Raw genomic sequence first — 22,148 nt, 5'->3', positions numbered from 1 at the left:
AGCCAGCTATCAAGTTTAATCTTGTGCTCAATTTTAACAATTGAGAAAGACTTTATTTACCGTCAATGAGAGCACGAACAGGGAAATTCGTGCAGGGGCAATATATACTGGCTAATCACAAGAAAAACAGGTGAGCGTAGATGAATGACGGTTTCAAAAATCCTGAGCGTACGCTTCTGGCGATAAATTGCGCGAAATAGGACCAATTTGCCTACAAGTAAAACATTTTACTGAACGCTGACCACTTGCCTCGCTCTGCGTTGAAGTGTTCTGCTTAAGCCATTCCTCCAAGGAGTTTAGTTTTTTCTCAATACCAGCAATCATAGACATTAGTTGCAAAAGCTGTGAGTCATCATTTGCTGCGGGGCGTTTACCAGTGCAGTTTACATTGATTGTAGAAGAGGGAGAAGAATGACTTTTAATAGCACGATACCGTTGCACAAAATCAACCATCTGATCCACGTTTGGTATTGGGCTGTGTTTGAGCAAATTATATTTCAATATCGAGGGCAACCCTTCATATATTGTCGTTCCACCAACGAAGTCTTGGCATTTTGTGGGAGGTCTGGATCAGTTTATTAAGAAGATTTTCCAATTCAAGCCTGTAAACCACAGGGTCATCACCATTGTGGAGAATACGATTGTCAAATAAGCTAAAATCGCCTCACAGCTTGCGGCTGTACAAAGAGACTTCTCAATTTAGCTACAGAATTCGAGTAATTAGTCCGTTTCGGTGTGAGAATGACATAAAAATGTTGCCGGTTGTCACATTTGACAGAAGGTTTGTTTAAATTATTCTATTTCAAATGTGTTGTAAGTATGTTCAAATATGCTGTAAACATGTTGTTTTTTGTTTTAGCTGTCCAAAAACTTATATGATTTTGGAATCCAGATCTCTGACTCATACATGGTAGCGCACTAACAGTAGTCAAAATCAAAAAATCTTTAGTTTATATAACAGTGAAGTCGGATGATTGAGCTTGAGAATAACCTTGAAATATATAACCTTGCAGAAAGCTTGCTTGATATTTTATTTTCAAATTAAAATGAAGCCAATTATTCAATTTATCCTCAAACTAAGTAAAACATTAATTACAGGTGAAATGACTACCCAATACTACTTCTATCCATTCTAAATTATATCAGAGAATTCTATTTTGAAGACCTAGCAAAATACGTGCATGATTGTTGTTTACAAATCAGCGCAACCCATGATATGCGGCTTTATAAGAGCTCCTACACGTTTTGCTTCAAAACACTGACAGTGGACGTGTTTAAATCCGGCTCTTCTTATGGATACTTCGATTTCCCGCATTAAAGAACACCCATCAGAAAGATAAAACCACCAGGGTTGGTTAAATTTTTGTAAAATCAAAGTATAGCCATTTCCTAAAGATAAAAAAGGTAAATGAATCATAGCCATTTGAGCATTTTAAGTGCTTTTACATGACAATGCTTTGTGCGCTTTTGTTCATGTTTAAGTTTTACTTTTTGAGCTAACAGCACACTGAATTGAAGGTGGGGGGTTTTATCTACTCAAATGTTGATTGGCTGTACTTGAACACATGATAATTCCAAGTAAATCTCTAGTGACGTACATAACGTGCGTATATTATTCATCTAGATTTATGTATTAGCAATAGAGGAAATAGCCAATCCTACACTTACTCAAACGTACTACTTAAACTTACGCACTTAACTTTGTAATTACGTAAAACTACTCAAATTCCAAGTACATTATCCGCCTTGTAATAAATGTACCTTGTTTAGCCAAATATATAAAGTCTGTAAATAAATTGTAAGATATAGAATACTCACGACTGTTGTAAATAACTTCTTCGCTAGTGAATAAAATAATCACAAAATTTAATAGCGTTCTAGTACATTGAACTCACGTTCGGAGCTCATACGAAAGACTTATATAACGCTAAAAATCTATATCATTCATTAGAAAGCTAATAAAACATACATTCCAGAAAAATGCCTTTGACATATTTTTTATACTTAAGTTGCTAAAGATTTCGAGCTGCAAACGTCTACACGGCCTTTATAAATTAGCACAATGCACAAAATTGGGAATGATACATATAATGTAAACTGAACCTATTTATCTTATTATTGCCCAAGCATTTTGTAAAATAACTTTTAAAAGAAAAATTTGGATCTGAATTGTGTACAAGATGTTGGACAATTTTTTCAAACGAAGTGAACACGGGTGGATCTAACAGTTTTTCTGCTTCCTTTAATGCTATTGAATGCTATCCAACATCGGCGGTGCTAGTCAATATGCAAATGTCTCAAATGCACTAATATCATTAGTAAAGAAAACCGTTTATCAAATCAGACCTTCTGAAGTTTAGGCAAAAATGTTTTTCTTTCACAACTTCGTTGTGCATAAAATTCAAATACCGATATAAGAAAATTCAACATTTGTTTATACGAGTACATATAACTTTTCAAAAAAAAATAACAAGTAAATACATTATTTACATAAGTATAGGCTATAATTAAGTATAGGTAATGACTTTGACAAGGTTAGCTCCAGTTCTGTCGTTTTGTTTTAATATTTATATAATTATAGGAAAATTGTATGTTTACTCATTTTTCCTTTGATCGCCTTTATACAATTGGCAATAACATTTAAACCATGAGCTGTTCAATTGTAATTAGCTTTAGGATAGCTCTTTCTGGATTTATTTTTTATCGCTTATCGTTTAAGTCTTAACGGTGAAACTATGAAAGTAGGTTAAAAAAATTTTATGGAGCTTTGTTATATTGTTTTTATGCTAACTGCAAAAAATGCATGGGAGTCGAAAGGTTTTTTGCGGACATCTGCAAAAGCAAACAATTTTCTAAATGCATTTAATATTGTTCAAGCTATACTATGATTTTTATACACTCTAAAAAAGAATAGTCAAGGGCTGTACTTGTTTTTTACGTCATAGGCCTAAAATAAAGTACACAAAAATGTTGCTAAAAATCGTGATAAAGCGTCACTCTATGTGATTATATTATTAGTTTGATGCAACTAAAAAGTCTATTTTTACAAAATCTTATAAGAAAGAGTTTCTTTAGTTAAAGGTTATAAAATTGAGTTAAGCTTGTTTTTAGGCTTAAACTTTTAATCAGCACGAAAAGCTGCTTTTTTACAATCACTTACATAAAACAGGACACTTATACTGTAAAAACTGATAGGTTAAACTTACTTATTTGTACTAGTACAACCTATACTTCATTGTTATATTCACCTATTTCATATGATGTAACCAAAGTAAAAGTTTTTTTTATCTTATATTTAATTGTACAAAGCCTTCATCAGAGAATAATCATAATACTAATCCTAAGGATTAATACTAGGGTTGATAGTACAAAGATAATATATTGGTAAACTCAGAGTCATCTAAACAACCTATTTTTTGATTATATCTAACCGTCAGTTTTTGCAGAGTAAGATCTGTTTTCAACGTTGGATTTCACTTGTACCAATTGTATCAGTTAAAATCTTCGTCATATTTTTTCTGGTGCATTTAATAAATGTGTAATTCTAATTTTCAAATGGAATAGAGTAAGATTCATTCTGTCTTACACAAGTTTATACTTAATCTGCTAGATACTTGACTCCGCCAAAACTTGATGGCCTTACGTAAGGCAAGCCAGACCCTGAAAAGGGGCTGAACTGAAGAGATTTATAGTTTGGAGATATGCAGATTCAATTATGACAGTCTAGATTTCGTATTTAAAATACTTGATAACGGTGATTATTTAAGCGCTTATTTATTTACTTTTCAATTAAGAATGAAGAGTTTTGCTTTTTGCCACCTTTCGCGATGGCGTTCTTGACTCATTAGACATGCCAAACATCTACATTTGATTCGGTTGTAAATCATCGTACTTAAACAAAAAGCTCAACATATTATTTATGGTGAAGACATCTTACGCTCAAAACAAAACTTTCACAAAAAATCATTTAAAATGTACTTTTATAACAAAAATTGCAATATTAAAAATTATATGCTAATATCACATTGTTGTGATTTGAAAATCTCTGTCCGAATAAATGAAAAAATGTGACCAATAGAAGTAACACTTTATACAAGGGTTTTTTTAACAGCTTTTAAAACTTCTAAACAATGTATTGTTAAGACAACAGATCTAGCTTCTTCTCTGAATTTCCAGCTTCAATTCAATTTTCTTAATAACAAAGAACTAATGTTTTCTTTAAAGACGATTGAACTTGAAAAATGATACGAATATTTCCCATTTCCCGTATTGAAAAAATACCTTTTTACAAACGTTTACCCAAACATATAGATGCCTAATATACTTTATAAAGAATAGTGAGAAGTTGAGTATGACGTTTTTGATAAATTTAGTGTCATTAATCTCTCTCATAAATAACATATAAATGACATGAATGCAAAGAATAGCCTTAGCATAATGGCGTAAAGAAACTTAACGTAAAGAAGCACTGATTCGTTACTAATATGAAAAGACATTTAGCTACTACACCAGTTAGCTATGAAAATCATAAATGAATACCTTTGACGTGTTCAAGAAAGTAAAAGCGACCTCCCTGAAAAAAGATAAGCATGTATTGAGTTATTATGAAAATTTAAAATCTTAGGGCCAGTTCATATGAGGCGGGCAATAGTTAATTACGCACGTAGAATAAAATCCAAATCCCAACATTTCATGTTACTTTCATAAGCTGAAAGAAACTCATTGATTTTGTTTATTAGTCAATAAAATAGCTATAACATTAAACAAAGAGACTCACACCAATGTTCACGGAACACATGTAATATTAATAAATTATATATTGGAAGTACATAATCATTGTGTTATTATAACACTCCCACTTAATGGCTATGTAATGTGGTAACAGTTTTCAACATATTTGAACGTTCAATAAGTTTCTAAATTTTCCAAATTGATCTTTACATTATCCTTTGGTCATGATATCTGCTATCTTGTATTTTAATGCACAATATTTAATTCAATTTCTTTCGCATTTTTTCGTTCATGGACAAAATGGTATGCCACATCAATATGTTTGGTTCTATTATGGAATCTAGTGCTCCGTGCGATTTCAATCGCTCCTTGATTATCCTTGTAGATAATTGTTGGTGATTCTGGTTTCCACCCCAAGTTAATAGGTAATCGTCGTATCCAGATTACTTCATGAGAAGCTTGACTTAACAATATGTATTCGGCTTCGGTACTTGACCTTGCGGTGGTAGATTGTTTCTTGCTGTTCCAACTGATGGTTTAGTTGGCTACTTTAAAAACATATTCAGACGTTAAACATCGATTATCTAGGTCTCCATCATGATCAGCATCTGAAATATCTTGTAAACTGCAATCTGCGTCGTTGCTGAACTTCAGACCATATTTCACTGTTCCTTGTATATGTCTATAGATTCGCTTTACTCCTTGAAGACGAATTTTTTCTTGGATATGACATAAACTTTGACAAAATTCCAATTAATGCTGAAATATCTAGCTTTGTGGCAGTTGAGACGAATGTCAAACATCCGATTATTTACTGATAAGTGGTTTGGTCGCTTTCTCTTTACCTTCGATTCCCTTTTGGAACCTTTTGCTAGCTTCTAATGGTGTAAATATTGGTTTGCTGTTTTCCATTCCCAACGGAATAAGAATATTTTCTAAGTATTTTTCTTGATTTATCAATAATATCTTTGTAGCTTGATCTCTTTTGATCGCCATTCTAAGGAAAAATTGAATTTCTCCCTGGTCTAAAATTTTAAGTCATTCGCAAAGCAGTTTCTTTTCGACATTAAGCATGTCGACATCGTTCAACACAGGAATTGTGTCATCAACATAAATTGTCAGGATCGCAAAGGCTTTTTCTTAGTCTTCACATATATGCAATTGTCGGCACCACTTTTCGATATTCTTTTGAGATTAAGAAATTGTTCAGTGTTTTATTCTAACATCTTGCGGACTGCTTTAGTCCGTATAAGCTCTTCTTTAGCTTACAGACATAGTCAGGATGGTTGGCATCCACAAAACCTTCCGGTTGAGTCATAAATATCTCATGTGCAATCACTCTGCTCAAAAGGTGGTCTTGACATCCATTTTATGTATTTCCATGCTATGCAAATTCACCAAGGCAAGTAATGTTCTAATGCTCTAATACTCAACGACAGGCGAAACACTTCTTCAAAATCGACACCGCCTGTTTGAGAATAGCCTTGTGCAACCAGTCTCGCTTTGTATCGATTAATATTTCGATTAGCGTCACGCTTTACTTTCATCACCCATTTTGAACAAATTATATTTCCATTTTTTTGGTGTTGGCACCAATTCCCATGTTTCGTTGATTAATAAGGAATTATATTCCTCTTCCAATGCGTCTTTCCAGTTTCCTTTGTTAGCGCTTATTATTGCTTTTTTGAGCATACTGATCTCCTTATTTTCGTGTGTTGATGATTTACTTACCATACCTTTATCTGTAGGATATCTTATAGGTACCCTTCCTTGCCTGACTGGACCAATATTTTCTACTTGGCGCATAAAATTTTCTTCGAAGGTTGCTCCAACTGAAGGGACATTCTCGACAGGACTTTCTGGAGCGGAAAAATTTCATGACCAATTACATTTCATGGTGGCATTTCATTATCTTTCATGTTGGAGAGAACAGAATAATATCAATGCAACTTATATCTTAAAATGAATGAAACTCATCTTCATGAAATAGGATATCTCTACTTTTTATGAACTGTTTTGTTTCCAATTCATACAACTTGTATCCCTTTGTGTCCTCATTGTAACCTAAGAATATTGCTTTTCTATCTTTTGCTTCTAGCTTGGTTCGAAGGCTGTTTGGAGTATGCAAGAAAAATACACATCCAAAGACTTTTAAATTCGATACGTCTGGTTGATTTCTCAACCATCTTTCGAGTGGTGTTTGATTCTTCAGGGCCTTTTTTGCACTACAGTTATGTAGATAGACGGCAGTATTAATAACTTCTGCCAAAATTGAGGTGGTAGTTTGGCATGAAAAATTATTGAGCGACCCATTTCAAACAATGCTCAATTTAGCCTTTCTGGTACTCTATTCTGTTCAGGGGTATACAAGTTGGATGATTGATGTTTGATTCTCTTGTGAATGCAGAATTTTGGAAATGATTCAGAAACATAATCCCCACCATTTTCAGTTCTTATTGTTCTAACTTTTGTGACAAATTCATTCTTTACCATGCACACAAATTTTTTACACTTTGAAGATACTTCTGCTTTACGTTTGAGGAAATGCACTTTCACATACGTGGTAAAATCATCCGTAATGGTTAACACATACTTACTTTCACCCGTTGAGGCAACACTCATTGGAGCACAAAGATTACTGCCTTCAATTAAAGTGGTTGATTTATTTTATTGACACTCTTCTTGGGGAATGGTAAACGGTGCATTTTTCTTTGAGCGCAAGCTTCGCATTCCTTGTTCAATTTATTTACTTCAGGCCATAGACTACTTTTTCTTTAACCATCTTATTCAAATATGAGTAATTTACATGACCAAGTCTACAGTGCTATTTTTGTAAAGACGGTGCATTAGTTTCAGCTACTTGTGCATATTCCTGTGTTTGTCATCTAGATTATGTCCTATGGTTATGCTTCTTCTATCCTATAGCACATCGTCCTTGGTCGAATGATACTTTAGCTCCAAGATGAGTCATTTCAGGTAGTGTTATTAAATTTTTTGAAATCTCTTGAACATACAGTACATTACTTAATGGAAGTTGGACAACATTAGATCCATCATAACACGGAACTTTGACTTTTCCTTTACAATATGCATCAATGGTTTTATTGCCACCAAGGTATACTTTTCATGGCTTCTTTTACTCAGTATAGTCATACATCAAATCTTGCTAAAATGTGATATGTTTCGTTGCTCCACTATCAATGAACCAGTTTACATCATTTGAAGAAATTGAGCAGGAATTAACGGCTATTTTATTTCCTGTTTTTTTATTTGCATCAACAAGATTTGATTGATCGGTTTTACGATTGAGTAGACAATTCTTTGCTATGTGTCCAACTTTTCGACCAACTTGGTCTTTGACTTGATCCAGAATCCAGATTCTTGACATAAATTCTCTCTGAACTTTCCCCTTTTATGATCACCATGACAATGTCGATTTCTTTCTCGAAATGAACAATTGCCTTTTCTTGAGAACAGGGCTTCATTTCCACCATGTTTTTCGTATTTCTGCTCTTTGCCTTCCCGTTTTTTGTATTGTTCTATGAGTAGACCCTTTATATTTTCCCAAGTCAACTCATTCGTCTTCGTTTCGTTTGGACTCAAGATAAAGTTGTCGTATGAGTCAAGGAGGCTACCAAGTACAACTGTTGCCAACTTTTGTGGTGAGATTATTTTGTTTAGGTCTCGTAGCTTCTGTGCTAGTTAATTCATGTATGTCAAAAGCTCCATGAAATCAGTTTCTTCCTGCGTTGTCGCCGCATAAAATCTTTAATTATTTTGTACAATTTGAACTATGGAAACGCATTCAAATTGTTTTTTTCAATGTCTCCCAGGCTTCTTTAGGATTCGTGGCAGCTGAAATATGAATTTGGAGATTCTTTTCTACATTTAGCGCGATTAACGAATAAGCCTTATCAGATTTCAAACGATAAGCACTTCGTACAGCATTACTGGCCGATTCCCCCTGGGACATCCTCGGTTTCTTCAACTAATCGCCATAAACTGCGCTCCATCCATACCAGTTTCATATTATATTTCCATGATTGGTAGTTTTTCCAATTAAATGCTTGATTTTCGCTACGGTTTCCGCCATGCTTAATAACCGTTGCTATTGCACACCTTTTTGTTAGAGGCAAATAAAATCAAATAAATATTAGTCTTAGCGTAAATACTTCACTGACTTTCCTGACTTTCAAAAAATTAGCTTATTCGGCGCTACTGGGCCCATAACCTGATAAAGTATCTATAACGTTAGACAAAGGGATTCACACCAATGTTAACGGAACACATGTGATAATAGTGAATAGTATTTCAGAAGTACATAAGTCATGTGATAATTACATAACCATTATGTTATTCTAAGATTAGTCTATGGTCCGCCAAAAGTTGTTTTTTTGCTTGCCCTCTATTTTGCATTGATATGAAATTCACGATGTTTTGCCAGGCAAGCCGGGCTAGCTCGCCTGGTGTATTAACATGACCCCGTTTTGCCGCCATCCCGTTTTGCTCAAGCAAAATCCCGGCAAGACGGGCCAGCCCGCTTGTAATAGGAAGCAAATTTGAGATTATATGTAAATACTAAAAGTGTTGAGATCTTGCTATTGCCTGGCTAGCCCGGCTCATACGAGGAGGCCCTTAGAATGAGTTTATATCTAGAATTAGGAAAATAAATGAAAGCATGCTTGAAAAAATTAAGCTTGGCAGGTAAATACAGTGTTGCCGCAATAAAGTACTAATACACTATGGCTCAGTTGACATCACCAGAAATCAGAGACATTTTGCGACTTCGCTCGCACTCAGCGGTTGCTCTTTTAACTAATATTCGATAAGCGTTGGGGCTCGTTTATAAGGCTCGTAAAACTACTGTTTTCATGTTAAATCAATTTTTGGAGGAACATATACAAAATAAAAATAAATATAAAAAGCACAAACATATGCTTTGTCTTCGAAAATTACGATGTTTGAAATGTTTAATAAAAAATATGCAAATGTTTAGAGTCTTATAGCAACACATTCAAAAGCGACAACCTTATTCATTATTCTACCAAAGCATAACTGCTCGAAATATTCTCATTTATTTTGAATCATATTTATACTAATTTTTAGACATTCTTTGCGAAATTTTAGGTCTCACATACTTACTGGTTTTAGGACACGAATAATCTCTTTCAAAACTTTCTCTACCGATTCTACTGAGCACAGCACTAATGTCGAGACAACTGCTGACATAGATTTATCAGGAATGCATCTCATGTCTTCAGCTGATCCAACGATATAATCCTTCAGAACAATGTGTGGATAGTAACTCTTGGAGTGGCGTAGATAATAATTCATGTGAGGGTTTGGATCCAAGGCAGTTATAAACGTACCACGAGGATAAAATTGAAAGTTTGCTCCTGTGCCTACACCAATTTCTAAGACGTTTCCTTCGACGTTTTTTAGATGATTTTTCATAGATGCAAAAAGCTCTTTCTTTTTAGTACTCATCTGGTAGTTATAAAATATTGTAAAAAAGTACATTGTAAAAGCAAAGAGAGCTTTTGCCAATTTTTTTACTAGTTTTGCTAAATAGTTTCTGGCTAATCCAAAAATGAAGACTGGCATGATCATAAATATCCAAACGTTACTTAAAGTGATGTTTTCTAACGTCATTTCACAGGCTAAAGTATGTTGTCGGTTTTCCTAAAGAGGGAGAATTAACAGTGAATACAAATATTATTAACAGTGGTCTCTAATAAATACTTTAGATAGAAGGATAATAAGAGTTATATTTTTTGAATGGGATCTAGTGCCCTCAATAATTTTCAATCAATGGTATCAAAACTTTTCAAGAAACCCAGTCGTGTAGTTGAGGGTCATGCTAGTCATGCACAGCACGGCTAAAAATATTCCAAAATTTAATAAATCATTAGTAGAGTCATTGTGAATTACCATTATTAAGAATTTTCAACAGATTTATTTTTTCGCATTATTGAATATGAATATTTTGGACAAGTAGCAATTACGTACTGTAATGGGTATTGTGCCCTATGGTACTATATTAGGACATACTCTCAGAAATCATATAAGATTGAGTAATATATTTTATAGTAAAATTCATGATGTGATAGGATGAGAGTACACTCTAAAACACCGTGGTTAAGAATTTTAGTTGGTTTAAAAAAACAGTATTTTGTTGATATGTTGTTTATTTGTGTATCTGTTTATAATTCCTAGTTGATTCTTAATTGCAATTTCTGTTTGTTGTGTAACCACGTTTCCTGTTTAAACTATTTTTATTGAATTAGTTAACGCAAGAAAAAAACGGCGGCGTATTTGGGCAAGCTTAAAAAGACTATGATCATCCCATCTGTGAAAAATGCATTAAGATACATTGTAGGCTAATTAACAATTTTTATTATAAAAACCGAATGGAAGGAGTTGGGTATCCTATACACGATTGTGTTCATGGGGAAAAGTGATTATTTATAGTTATTAGAAAATCGGAAGTCACGACCTTAGTCACAATAAATATTGTTGAATTTTAACACATATTGAAAAAGAAATCCCCCATTTGTGAAATTTTTGATCATGCCTGAGATTTTCTAGGAAAAATTTATAGATAATTGTCAAATTTAAATATTTCAAATAAGTGATTTGAATTGTTTATTTTTGATTTACTAACACTAGATCTTATAACAAAGGGTGTAATCCTGCTATATTTACTATAATGAATGTAGAAATTTACGAATAATTTTTCAACCCATTAACTGCTTTAATTTATTCTTTGATTGTTCAGTATAATCATTCTGCACTTCTAACAACAACTAAAACAAAGCACACATAGCAACTGTCATGTTATGTTGCATTTGGTTTATTTCATAGATCACTAGAGTAAGATTACTAGTAAAAATGTATAACTATGTAGCTGTGAAATTGTTACATTATGAACTGTTGAATTCTACATGCACTGAAAATTTATTACAACAACACCAAAAAGTAGAACAGTAAAACTATAAGAATGGTGACACAGCAGCCAAGACAGCAAGCCGTATGTATTACAAAGTTCAAATAGGGTGAAATTTTAGAAGTTCAGTTATTACCTAATATGAAATCCACATAAAACTGTAATTGCAGTCTCAGTCTTTCTCGATTCCTAACCATTCATCATACCCAGAGCATTAATTCAGCATATCTTAACGAAGGTTTTTGCAAATATTGATTGACTACTTAAGATATTGGTCATTTGGAATCTTGCTCTCGGCACATATTTAGCCTTCTTACAACATTTCCCCTAACTGGTGTGGCCAATAATTAGCGCTTTTGTGTCAATGCTATGTACAATTGCTCAAGAAATAAGATCTTTTCCGAATCAGTTACGAGTAAAAAGCAAAATATTTGTTTTTCTAGTTTTCTTTTATGTTCAGATGTGCAGCTAGCCTTTTACTAACTATAAAAATAATACAATTTTAAGGAATACTAATGAAACCCAAATGTCCTGAAATTTAAATAGCAGCGCACTGTGAAGATAAATTTAGCAGTACAAGCACTCAGTGCAAGTGTTGCACATGCTTTGGAACACTGTGAAGATAAGTTCAAACTTCCACAGTTTAAAGGATGAGAACAAACCGTCAAATTCATTCGAGTATTTGATTACTTCTTTGACGTTTTAAATTCCAGGAAACCAATTGCTAAAAATTACAAAGCACCAATAAGGAAAGCGAATTACATGTTGATAAAAACCTTCCTGGATGAAGCAAGGCAGTACATCAAAAATCTGAAGGTTGCCAATGGAAAGTCTATCTTTTCCCACAAGTGGAAAACAGGATTTCTTGGGTTTCATTTGAGCACTGAGGGTGGTGCAGGGACTTGCTGATGATCTTGTTATAAACGAAAATCCTACCCTTAAGTATTTGCTTACATATAAGACAAGTCAAGATTATTTGGAATTGTTTTTTCAGCTATGCGAGCGTCAGGAGGGAGGAACAACAACCCAAAATCTCGACAGTTCAAAGTAGCGTACAAGCAGCTGTTGATGCGACATAACATTAAAGGAGGTTGTGGAAATTGTGTTGCCCAGGTGTCACCGAAATTCTAAGTAGAGTAGAACAGTGAACAAATGTTGGCAGATATTTCCAATGTGACTACTGCAAGAAGATATGATTTGGAACTGCCTGTACCAGAACAAACCAAATACGATCACTGCGATGCCTCAAACTACATTCAGCTTTAAGAATACAAGGAGGCAGCAATATTGTATATCGCAGGATATTTCGCAAAAATGCTGAAAAGGAAGATCCATTGTGATGATCGAATTGATGCCCTGACGTCATCTAAAGAGAGAGCACTAGAAATATTTGTGAAGTGGAAGAGCAATGGTGGTTTACAAATACCAACTGACGATCTTTTAATATTGCGTCAGAAAACAGAGAAATGCGTGATGAGAATGGTGAATTTCTGTCATAATGACTTGCCACATACAGCAAACATATCCAGTGCAATTGCTGTGACGGTGTTGTGTGTGTGTATAGAGAAAAAGTCTTCAGCATGTTAGATGAGGATGTGCTAGAGTCAATAATTAATATCAATCATGCTTATGAACTGATTAAATGTTGCGCTGAACGAGGCATTTGTGAAAATTTGAATGCATCACTTGGACAAAACGCAAAACGACAAGTTGCATGGTCAGAATATTCGTAAAACGCTGTATAGGCTTGTGTCGTTCAACAATCAGTAGATTGAATATTGCCTGGACACTATTGTGTTTACGAGGCTTTTCCTGTGCTTAGGAATGGAAGTTTTCATTAGAATATTCCATTTTTTGAGGCTGTAGGCGTCCTGGCACATAGTAATATGTGTTTCAAGGAGAAATGTAATGGTGTCTGAATATTTGCGTTCGAGGATTAATATTTTACTATGATCTAGTATGTGTTCAACACATAGTAAACAACCAACAAGAATGACAAGTAATTTAAAATGCAAGCCTTCGATGCGAGTATTCTTCAAACAAATATATATAAGAGCTATTTTAAGACAAAATTTTATTTTAAAACTATTTAGTACAGAAAATGAAAATATTTCATAAGTAATAGGACAAAAGAATGTTAGAAAATAGAAATACAATTTAAACTTTGCTTTGAATGTTGGAAAAAATACTTGGACTGGAGCAAAACACCGCATTTGGACAACATTCAAGCAATAAACAAAAATAATTTGTGGTGCTATTATTGAAGCCTTTTGAATCAGATCAAAGCGTTGAAGTTAGTACATTTTTTCGAAATTGAACTTGCCATTTACTCGATGAATGCATCAATAACGTTTTTTAAAAATAAACGCCACTCAATAATTAACGTACGTGTTTAACTTGCTGGTGATTTTATGAATTTTGTCAGAACAATTTAAATGTGAAAGTACTTGAACAACGTTCATGATTCGTAACATTTTACCTTTTACATTTTACTTTCAAGCTCTGTAGTTCATTGAGTTTAAACTGTGCAGCTCGTTAAGTTGTAAAAAGCCCAAAGGTTGAAACATTTGAATATCTTAAATAAAATTTTTAATAGAATGTTACTCGAATGCAAGGGCGTAACTTGGGTCTCATAAATGGAGAGTGGGACGTTGCAGAATATGATTTGCCCATCAAAACGACATAGAGTAATTGTATGTTTTATTTTGCGAGTATTTCTTTAGTAACTCTCTTTGCCGTTTTAATTTCAAAAAATTGAATTTCATTGCTCAAAAAAACTTCTGACTTTTAATTTGCGTGTATGCAGTGGAGGGGGAGGCTGAGCCACCCAATTACCTCCGCTCCTCTCCAATATTAACACCCCTGCTTCAATGTTATTGATACTGTAACTTACAAAAAATGTGTAATGCACGCTAAATTTACATGAATGTTATTATTGCAATCATCTCTTATATAAAATCAAACAAGTGATTCTATGTTACAAATTTGTAATTTGCATTTTTGAGGATATTTGAAATATAAATGTTTTTTTCAACTTCTAATTTCTTGCTTTTAATGAGTTGTGAAAAACTTTCCTTTGTGCTACATGGATGAAAAAGAGGTTGGTACGATTCAGTGATTTATAGAACTCGATTGTTGAAACTAAAAATTTGAACATACGGTCAGGGTTAGTTTTGTTAATGTTGTGTGCTTCTTTGATTTTAAAAAGAATTAGGTGTCAGCGTTCCGATAAGTTTGAAGCAATAGGATGAATAGTTGGTTTTACAAGAATGAGATTTAAGAAAAATGGCACGAAGTTTCGCCAATATATCGGGATTTACATCCCGCGCAGTTGAATACATATATTAACATTCACTCAAGCATTACACATAAAAGCAAAAGCATGCCATTAATCCACAAGAAACAGGGAAGATACCACAGCAGACACAAACTTTTATATCTACAAACACCTTAAATCTCACTCTTGTAAAACTTATTAATCACCTTCCTGCTTTAAAATGATCGACACTGCAGGCACCTCATTGTCCATTTGAATTAAAAAAGCACTCCACAGTAACAAAACTAACCATGACCTCAATGTTCAAAATTTTATATTTAACGCAAGGAATATGATGAATATGATGAATTTTTATTTTTTATGAAAGGAATATGATGTTGTCAAATTTATCCATATTTATACTATTATGTTATTATTTATGTAATTATTCACTCATGAAGATGGCATCATGAAATGTTGAAATATGTCTAATTTCAAAAAATATGTGGTCTACATTAAATGCACATTAATGTATTCATTGGCAATGATATTCATACTGTCTTAGGCATTGTCATTCCTACAATCATTACTACTTGTTATCATATAACCATTGGTAAACAATCATAAAATTTTGACGTTGTCCAGATTAAAAACACTTGACTTTGCTTGATGACACGGCATGTGAAAAGCTGGATAATCATTTAAATTTTAAATAGTTCATCTTTGCAAATTAAGTTTCTTAGAGAAGGATAGGAATTTTCGCACGAAATTGATACTAAGGAATATGTACTGTACAGGAATTTCTCACACAACTTTGTATCAAGAGTAAACCCCAGAGCTGGCGTCTTGTTCAGAGAAAATATGTTCCGTATAAATTGGCTAATGACACCTGTGCATGCTCAAACATGCAGATTTAAGCATGTAGTCAACCTCGATAAATAGTACTCGACCTGAGCATTAGAAACTCTCTACACGTTTCTGGATAAATTAAAAAACGCAAACATATTTTTACGGTTTTCAAAACTTCTGCATCCAAACGTAGTCGTTTTAGCAAAGATTTTGCCGGTCCACACGTATCCGGATAAATTTGATAACGCAGATAATGCCCTAACCCTAAGCCTAACCTCAATCCTAAACCTAATCCTAACCCTAACCGCAACCCTAACCTCAACCCTAACCTCAATCCTAACCTCAACCCTAAACTCAATTCTAACCTGAACTCTAACCTCAACTAAGGTTATTATTACGAGTTTTATTTTTATTAGGGTTATTAATGAGACTATTAATAGAGCTAGTGTTAAAAACAGGATTACGATTAAGGTTATTCCTAGGATTAAGTATATGAGTTAGAGTTATCAGAAAGTATATATAGGTTTAGGGTATATAGGCTGAGGTTTAATTCCTTCTGCCATCGTCTGAGCACCCCATATCTAGAGTGGTGGGGTTAAAGGTATATAATGTTTTTTGTTTCTAAAGCTTGTTGCTTGGCTTTTTTGCACACAATCATTTTGTCCCATATGATATTACAAATGAACTGCCTGATATCACTTTGATAAGGTAAAAATTTTTGATGTCTTTGAAAGTAATTCTTCCGTGTTCATAGTAAGGGAAACTCTTGTTTGGATTGCTTGTTTATATAATTTAAAAAGTATGTCAAACGCATTAGAAAATTTGTCAAAATCGAAGAAGAGCAAAACGGAAAACTTTGTACGGATGGACGATGAATTGGAACTGCTTTTAATCGTTGCTCTCAGGTATAAAACGACAAGAACTGCGGAGAATGTTCACTTGGAAACATGCTAGACGAAATATTCTGATATTTTAGAATTATTTCTTGATCAGAACAAGACTTAGCCCAAATTGAAAAAGAATTTCCCCACCAGAATAAAAAAATCAATAAGTAAAATATTGCTCAAATCTATGAGCCTCTGCTCTGAGAAAGTGTCATCTAAAACAAATCTCTTTGGTGATGGTCTGAAGTCTGAGTGTAAGAATATCAAAATATTTCACAAGCTTAGCCAGGTAGCTTCACTTACTTAACAAGCAAAAGAGAGTATGTTGGCCTTTCCAAGAAAGACCAAGAAGGCATTTTTTATTGAAGAAGAAACCATGGCCAAATCATAAGTCATAGTACCCCAGATCTTCACAGAAACAACAACAGTGACACCCTATTCAGATATCAATTCACGTCAAAGGGTGTGTTTTCATCAGAAATTAATTTGAATACTAAAAAAAGGTGAACACTTTTTTGCTGGAAAGATAACTCAATTTCTTCATTAATGGAAAAAACTAACATCCGACAGGAAATTCTTGAAACAGTGCAAAGTTACAGAGTAGAATTCTTTAAGGGACCCCCTCCTTGTTGGAAGCAAATTAATCATACATTCAGTGAAGCTAAACAACAAATTATTGATTATGAAATAATTAAACTGTTGGCCAAAAAGTTCATAATTCCATCATCCTATGAGCATGATGAATTTGTTTCCCACTTTTCGTCTGCCCCAAGAAATACGGCAGTCACCCTTTGATTTTGAATTATTTTGTGGAATAACATCACTTTAAGATGGACACACTGTGGTCTGTGACTAAGCTCGTGACACCAAATTGTTTTATGGCGTCTGCAGACCTAAAAGATATATTATTATTCGGTCCCAGTTGCCTTATCTACTCAAAAATTTCTCAAATTTTCCTGGAAAATAATTTTATATCAGTATACATGCCTTCCAAATGGATTATTTAGTTCTCCTAAGAAATTTACTAAGTTCATAAAACCTGCATACCCTGTGATGCATAAATTAGGCCATATTTCATTAGGATATATTGATGACTGTACCTGTAATGAGCAAATCACTGTAAAAATTTTCTCCAGCTTGGGATTTATTATCCATCTAGAAAAATCGGTGATGGAACCTACTCAATCGCTAGAGTTCATAAGGGTTTTACTTAATTCTGCGCTTATGCAAATTACCCTTACCCAAATAAAAACAAGTATTCATGCCTGTAGATTACTTTCGTCTAATTCTAATTCAATCTCAATTTGTGAGGAAGCTCATGTTATTAGTCTTTTAGTATCCGCCTTTCTAGGTGTTATACTCCAAGAGACTCTACATATCCACTTAGCAAGAAGCATTGCTTGATATCCCTGACAACAATGTCAAGTTGCTCATCGGAGAGTGTAATGTAACTGAGAGATGTAGAAAGTTCGAAATATTGTAGCCGTCTTTGAACTGTTGCATGACTTACTCCAATTAGAGCAGACATTTCCCTAGCCTTTAAACCGTACTCAATGAAATATTGTAGCTGTCCTTTAGTTATATTGTCCTGAGGTTGACCACAGTCTCCATTAAAAGTTTTTTCATGTTGTCTGTAATTTTCAGTGTTTGCCTTCAAGGAACCTTTCCTCGCATGCTGCGCTTCTGAAATACATGCAAATACCTGTCTGCAATATTAAGTATTTGAGAACTCAGCATCAAAAGATTAAAGACTCTTTCAAGTTTAGTTCAAAAGTAATCCAGCATATTCTGCCTTAAATTTTTGCAGGCTAACTGACGGTTTAGTTCTTCCCACATTTCACATACTTGTTCTTTAATAAATGTACCGTCCGTAACGTTGTGTTCTCGGTTTTTCGCCATTTTAAATTCAGAAAGTGCAAATTTGTCTGCGGTAATGTTTTTAACTTTATGCGCAAGAGTCTACACAAAAACATTGAGTGTGCAATTGACCGAAACGTTGAATTTGCAAACTGAAACTTGGAATGGGTATATTGACACTTTGAATGTGCAACCAAACATTGAATTTGGTAATTGGCATGAAAGATTGCAAATTATTTTTGTACACCCAATGTTAATTATGATACATAAACAGCTTCATAGAAGTCATTCGAATTCATTCAATGACATCACCAGACAAATTTGGCAATGGAGTAACCAAAATAACATCTGGTTGTCAGCAACCTTATAATCATGGCAAAGACAATATTATTGCAATCCTAGAATTACGGAAATTGCGTGATGAGACAGAATGGATGCTTGACTCATTAATTAAAAAAAAACAAGCTATTTAACATAATCCCTGCCGTTGATTTATTTGCATCACGATTTAAAAGCCAGGTTGATAAGTATTGGTCATACCAACCTGACACCCTGGCATTTGAAGTAAATGCATTTTTGTTAAATTAGCAAGAACTTGAAAAACTTTATCCATTTCCACCTTTAGTTAGACGATTTAAAACCTGAATATTTAATACTGTGAAGCGTTAATGCCAGTAAATAAAGCAAAGCAAAGCTCAAGAACATTAAAGCTGAATTTGTTTACTTCGCCAAGATTTTCTATCGACAACATGGCCAGAAATGAAAGACACTTGCTACTATGTCTACAATCAACCAAATTGCTTATTTAAGATGGCAGAATGATAACAAATTCATACTATGAAAACCAAAACGAGCGCATACCTAAACATAAATGAATTTCCAAAATGCTTACGTCTAACAATTTACAAAGTACCTTTATGAAAGCTTCCTTCGTTTCTTGATCATTGAGAAATTGCCAAAATTCTGCTCGAAAAACTTGGACTTACAGTAATTCCTCACAATGTAAACTTTTAATTAATGGAGCAAATTCTCATTGCCTTTTAATTAATGCTGCGTGGTGTTGTTTGCTCCAGGAGTTTGAAAAACAATTGTTTACGTCTACCTTTCTCCTTCAATTGTTGATATACACTTTTACGTTGAGTTCAACCCATTGCAGCTAATACTTGCTCCGCCAACTACCTTTAAATATACTGCTTTTTACGAGCCTTTTTATAAATTATTGTATATAAGATTAGAGCGGTATTATGCTGACGCTGAAGATTCTCTTAAATTTTTGCGCCCGCGAAATATGTTGCGGACAGTCCTCTATTTCCAGCCATGATTGATTTCAGCCCGGCTGGAATATTCATAACCATGTCATTGTGAACTTATTTCACCCCGATGAATCTGGATGAAACTCAGCCGGGGCTAAAATTGCTCAATGTAATCAGCCTTTCAGGTTGGTAAAATTATTTTCCTTATTACTAATTTGTGTGAGCAAGTTCTGTATTTAATGATATTTAGCAACAGCCTTACGTTTTAAAAAATTTGATGCTTTTAAACCAGTGTATTTTGAAAAACTAAAAAAACGATGCCTTTTTGCTTAAGAGAACTTTTATCAAATTTCACGGCACGTATATTTCAATGTTTATGTTTTTGAGAGTGTTCAAGTTATTTATCCTATTCTCAATGCAAACTAATGACGTATCATCATTTGTTCAATTAAACGTGCCTACTCTATGGCTTTCCTCCGATTGCACGACGAGTGGCATATTTTACGAGATCATTGTTAATTTAGCAAGATTGGGGTGGTTGGAGTCAAATTTGTTTAATTTATTGCAGTGTGCTGCTAATTAATGCGTGACGATGTTTAAATCTTTGAGAAGATTTACTCTGACCGCCGTGATTTGAGATGATTATCAATGAAGTCGTAAATAAAAATGTTTTCTAGTATGGTTTTTTAACAGCAAAACTTTAATTACTTTAATATATTGAAATTCTTTGTAAAAAGAAAAATAGTTTTTGATTAAATTAAATGATTTTTTAACATTTTTTCAGGTTTTTCAAGCATGTCAGTCATGTCTTAAGTAGGATAGGCCGACAACAATCTGCAACGCAAGTTGTACGGTAATATTTCTATATCAAAAGGACTTAGCTCCATGACTCGTAGAATAATTTGAATGACAATGAGCTTTTAAATCCATACCATTAAAAATACTATTAATAATGTAATCTTTGAGAAAAAGAGCTTAAACACATCCAAAGTAACTCCAAGCAAATAACCGACTTTCTATACCACGCTGGTAAACATGTGCTGCATTACATGTGCTGCCTTGCTACACAACACAAATACTTTACACAATTTCCACATACTAAACATTCATGTGATTCGAAATTGCAAAGACTAGTTATTCTATTTCATACTTGCCAGTTAAACTATTTTCACACTTGTGTTAGCATTCACGTTATAATACAGTTAAATTGGCCGCAACGACTTTCCACGATTCATTATTATACATGCTGGCAGAAAATCAATACATTTCGTAAGGGTTAAAGTATTGTGACAAGAATTGGACTTTGCATACAAAATTTAGTCTGTACATCTATTCCACTGAATAAATAGAATATGTCATGTCTGTTTATAGGCATAAAAATCAATTACTTTGTTCTGTATATAAACGTTAAAAACTTTGTCCTACATTAAGATACCTACGTTTATGTTTAGATGGACATTAGACTTACCAAAGTGAACTTTCTCTTGTTCAAGTATCAACAGCTTTCTCCAATTTAAAGGCATAAACGTAAATCTGCACATATATTCGACTTAACTACTTAAATTTTCTTTGCATGTTATTGAGTCAAAATCTTTTAATAATATCCAAAGCCCGTTGTACAAATAAATAGCTGTGTTGATGATTTACATACTAATACATTTTGTTACGCTTGAATAAGTGTGAAGAATAGTATTGGCAGTAATAATCCCTGATATTTATATTACACTGCATAAAGGCGGATCTCCACTAGACGATTTTTATGACGATCGTCTTAAAAATTCGCTGCGCCACATGCGCAGTAGGAAATAAAAATCGTCAACTAAATCGTCAAGCGCTCGACGAAAAGTAGAAACGGTTTCTACTTTTCGTCGAGCGCTAGACGATCGTCGTAAATTGAACCAATGAAATTTCATTCCGTGAAACTAATTACCATTTCTCTAAAGTCAAAATGGCTGCCACCAGTGGAGAAAACGAATTCCAACTGAACGGTCCAAATCCTGTAGAAAATATTCCGTCAGAGATTCAAATACTTGCATCTCCGAGGAATATCTCAGTGGTGCAACATTTTGTTGATCAAAATGTGGTGCAAGATGTTGGAGAGCTCCATAAGGAAATGTTTTTGCAAGCTCTCCGAGACTATAGTTGCTTGTGGGATACAAGCAATATAAACTACAAAAATAGGACCATGAAACTTAATGCATGGAAATCTTTGTCTCGAATGTTCCAGCGAGAAGGTAAGTGTTCTAAATTAATGGAGGACTTCAAGAAACTTGAGAATTTCACTTGTGTTGTTTGGTTATTGTGATGTAACATGTTAAACATGCTAAAGTGGACAGGAAAACTTCTCGACGTTTCTGCGTAAGGGTGTTCGT

At 33.8% G+C, this 22,148-nt stretch overlaps 1 protein-coding gene across 2 annotated transcripts; it reads right to left on the bottom strand.

Moving 5' to 3' along the window:
• Positions 1 to 1,002: 1,002 nt before the first annotated feature.
• On the bottom strand, positions 1,003 to 21,352 carry LOC124457897 (methyltransferase-like protein 7A). 2 transcript variants are annotated; one of them, XM_047008064.1, is made up of 4 exons: positions 21,245 to 21,352; positions 9,874 to 10,413; positions 4,540 to 4,573; positions 1,003 to 1,389 (listed from the first exon to the last, which is right to left on the bottom strand). In XM_047008064.1, the coding sequence occupies exons 2-4, from the start codon at positions 10,381 to 10,383 to the stop codon at positions 1,193 to 1,195; spliced, it is 741 nt and encodes a 246-aa protein (XP_046864020.1). In that variant the 5' UTR covers positions 10,384 to 10,413; positions 21,245 to 21,352; the 3' UTR covers positions 1,003 to 1,192. The 2 variants fall into 2 exon arrangements, with proteins under 2 accessions (XP_046864020.1, XP_046864022.1); XM_047008066.1 differs by lacking the exon at positions 1,003 to 1,389 and adding an exon at positions 3,589 to 3,891.
• Between the last annotated feature and the right edge of the window lie 796 nt (positions 21,353 to 22,148).

The sequence above is a fragment of the Xenia sp. Carnegie-2017 genome, unplaced genomic scaffold, assembly GCF_021976095.1.
Source record: "Xenia sp. Carnegie-2017 unplaced genomic scaffold, XeniaSp_v1 HiC_scaffold_13, whole genome shotgun sequence".
In the NCBI taxonomy this organism is placed as follows: domain Eukaryota; kingdom Metazoa; phylum Cnidaria; class Anthozoa; order Malacalcyonacea; family Xeniidae; genus Xenia; species Xenia sp. Carnegie-2017.
The sequence above is the reverse complement of the archived record's forward strand: the minus strand, read 5'-3'. Positions and strand labels throughout refer to the sequence as shown.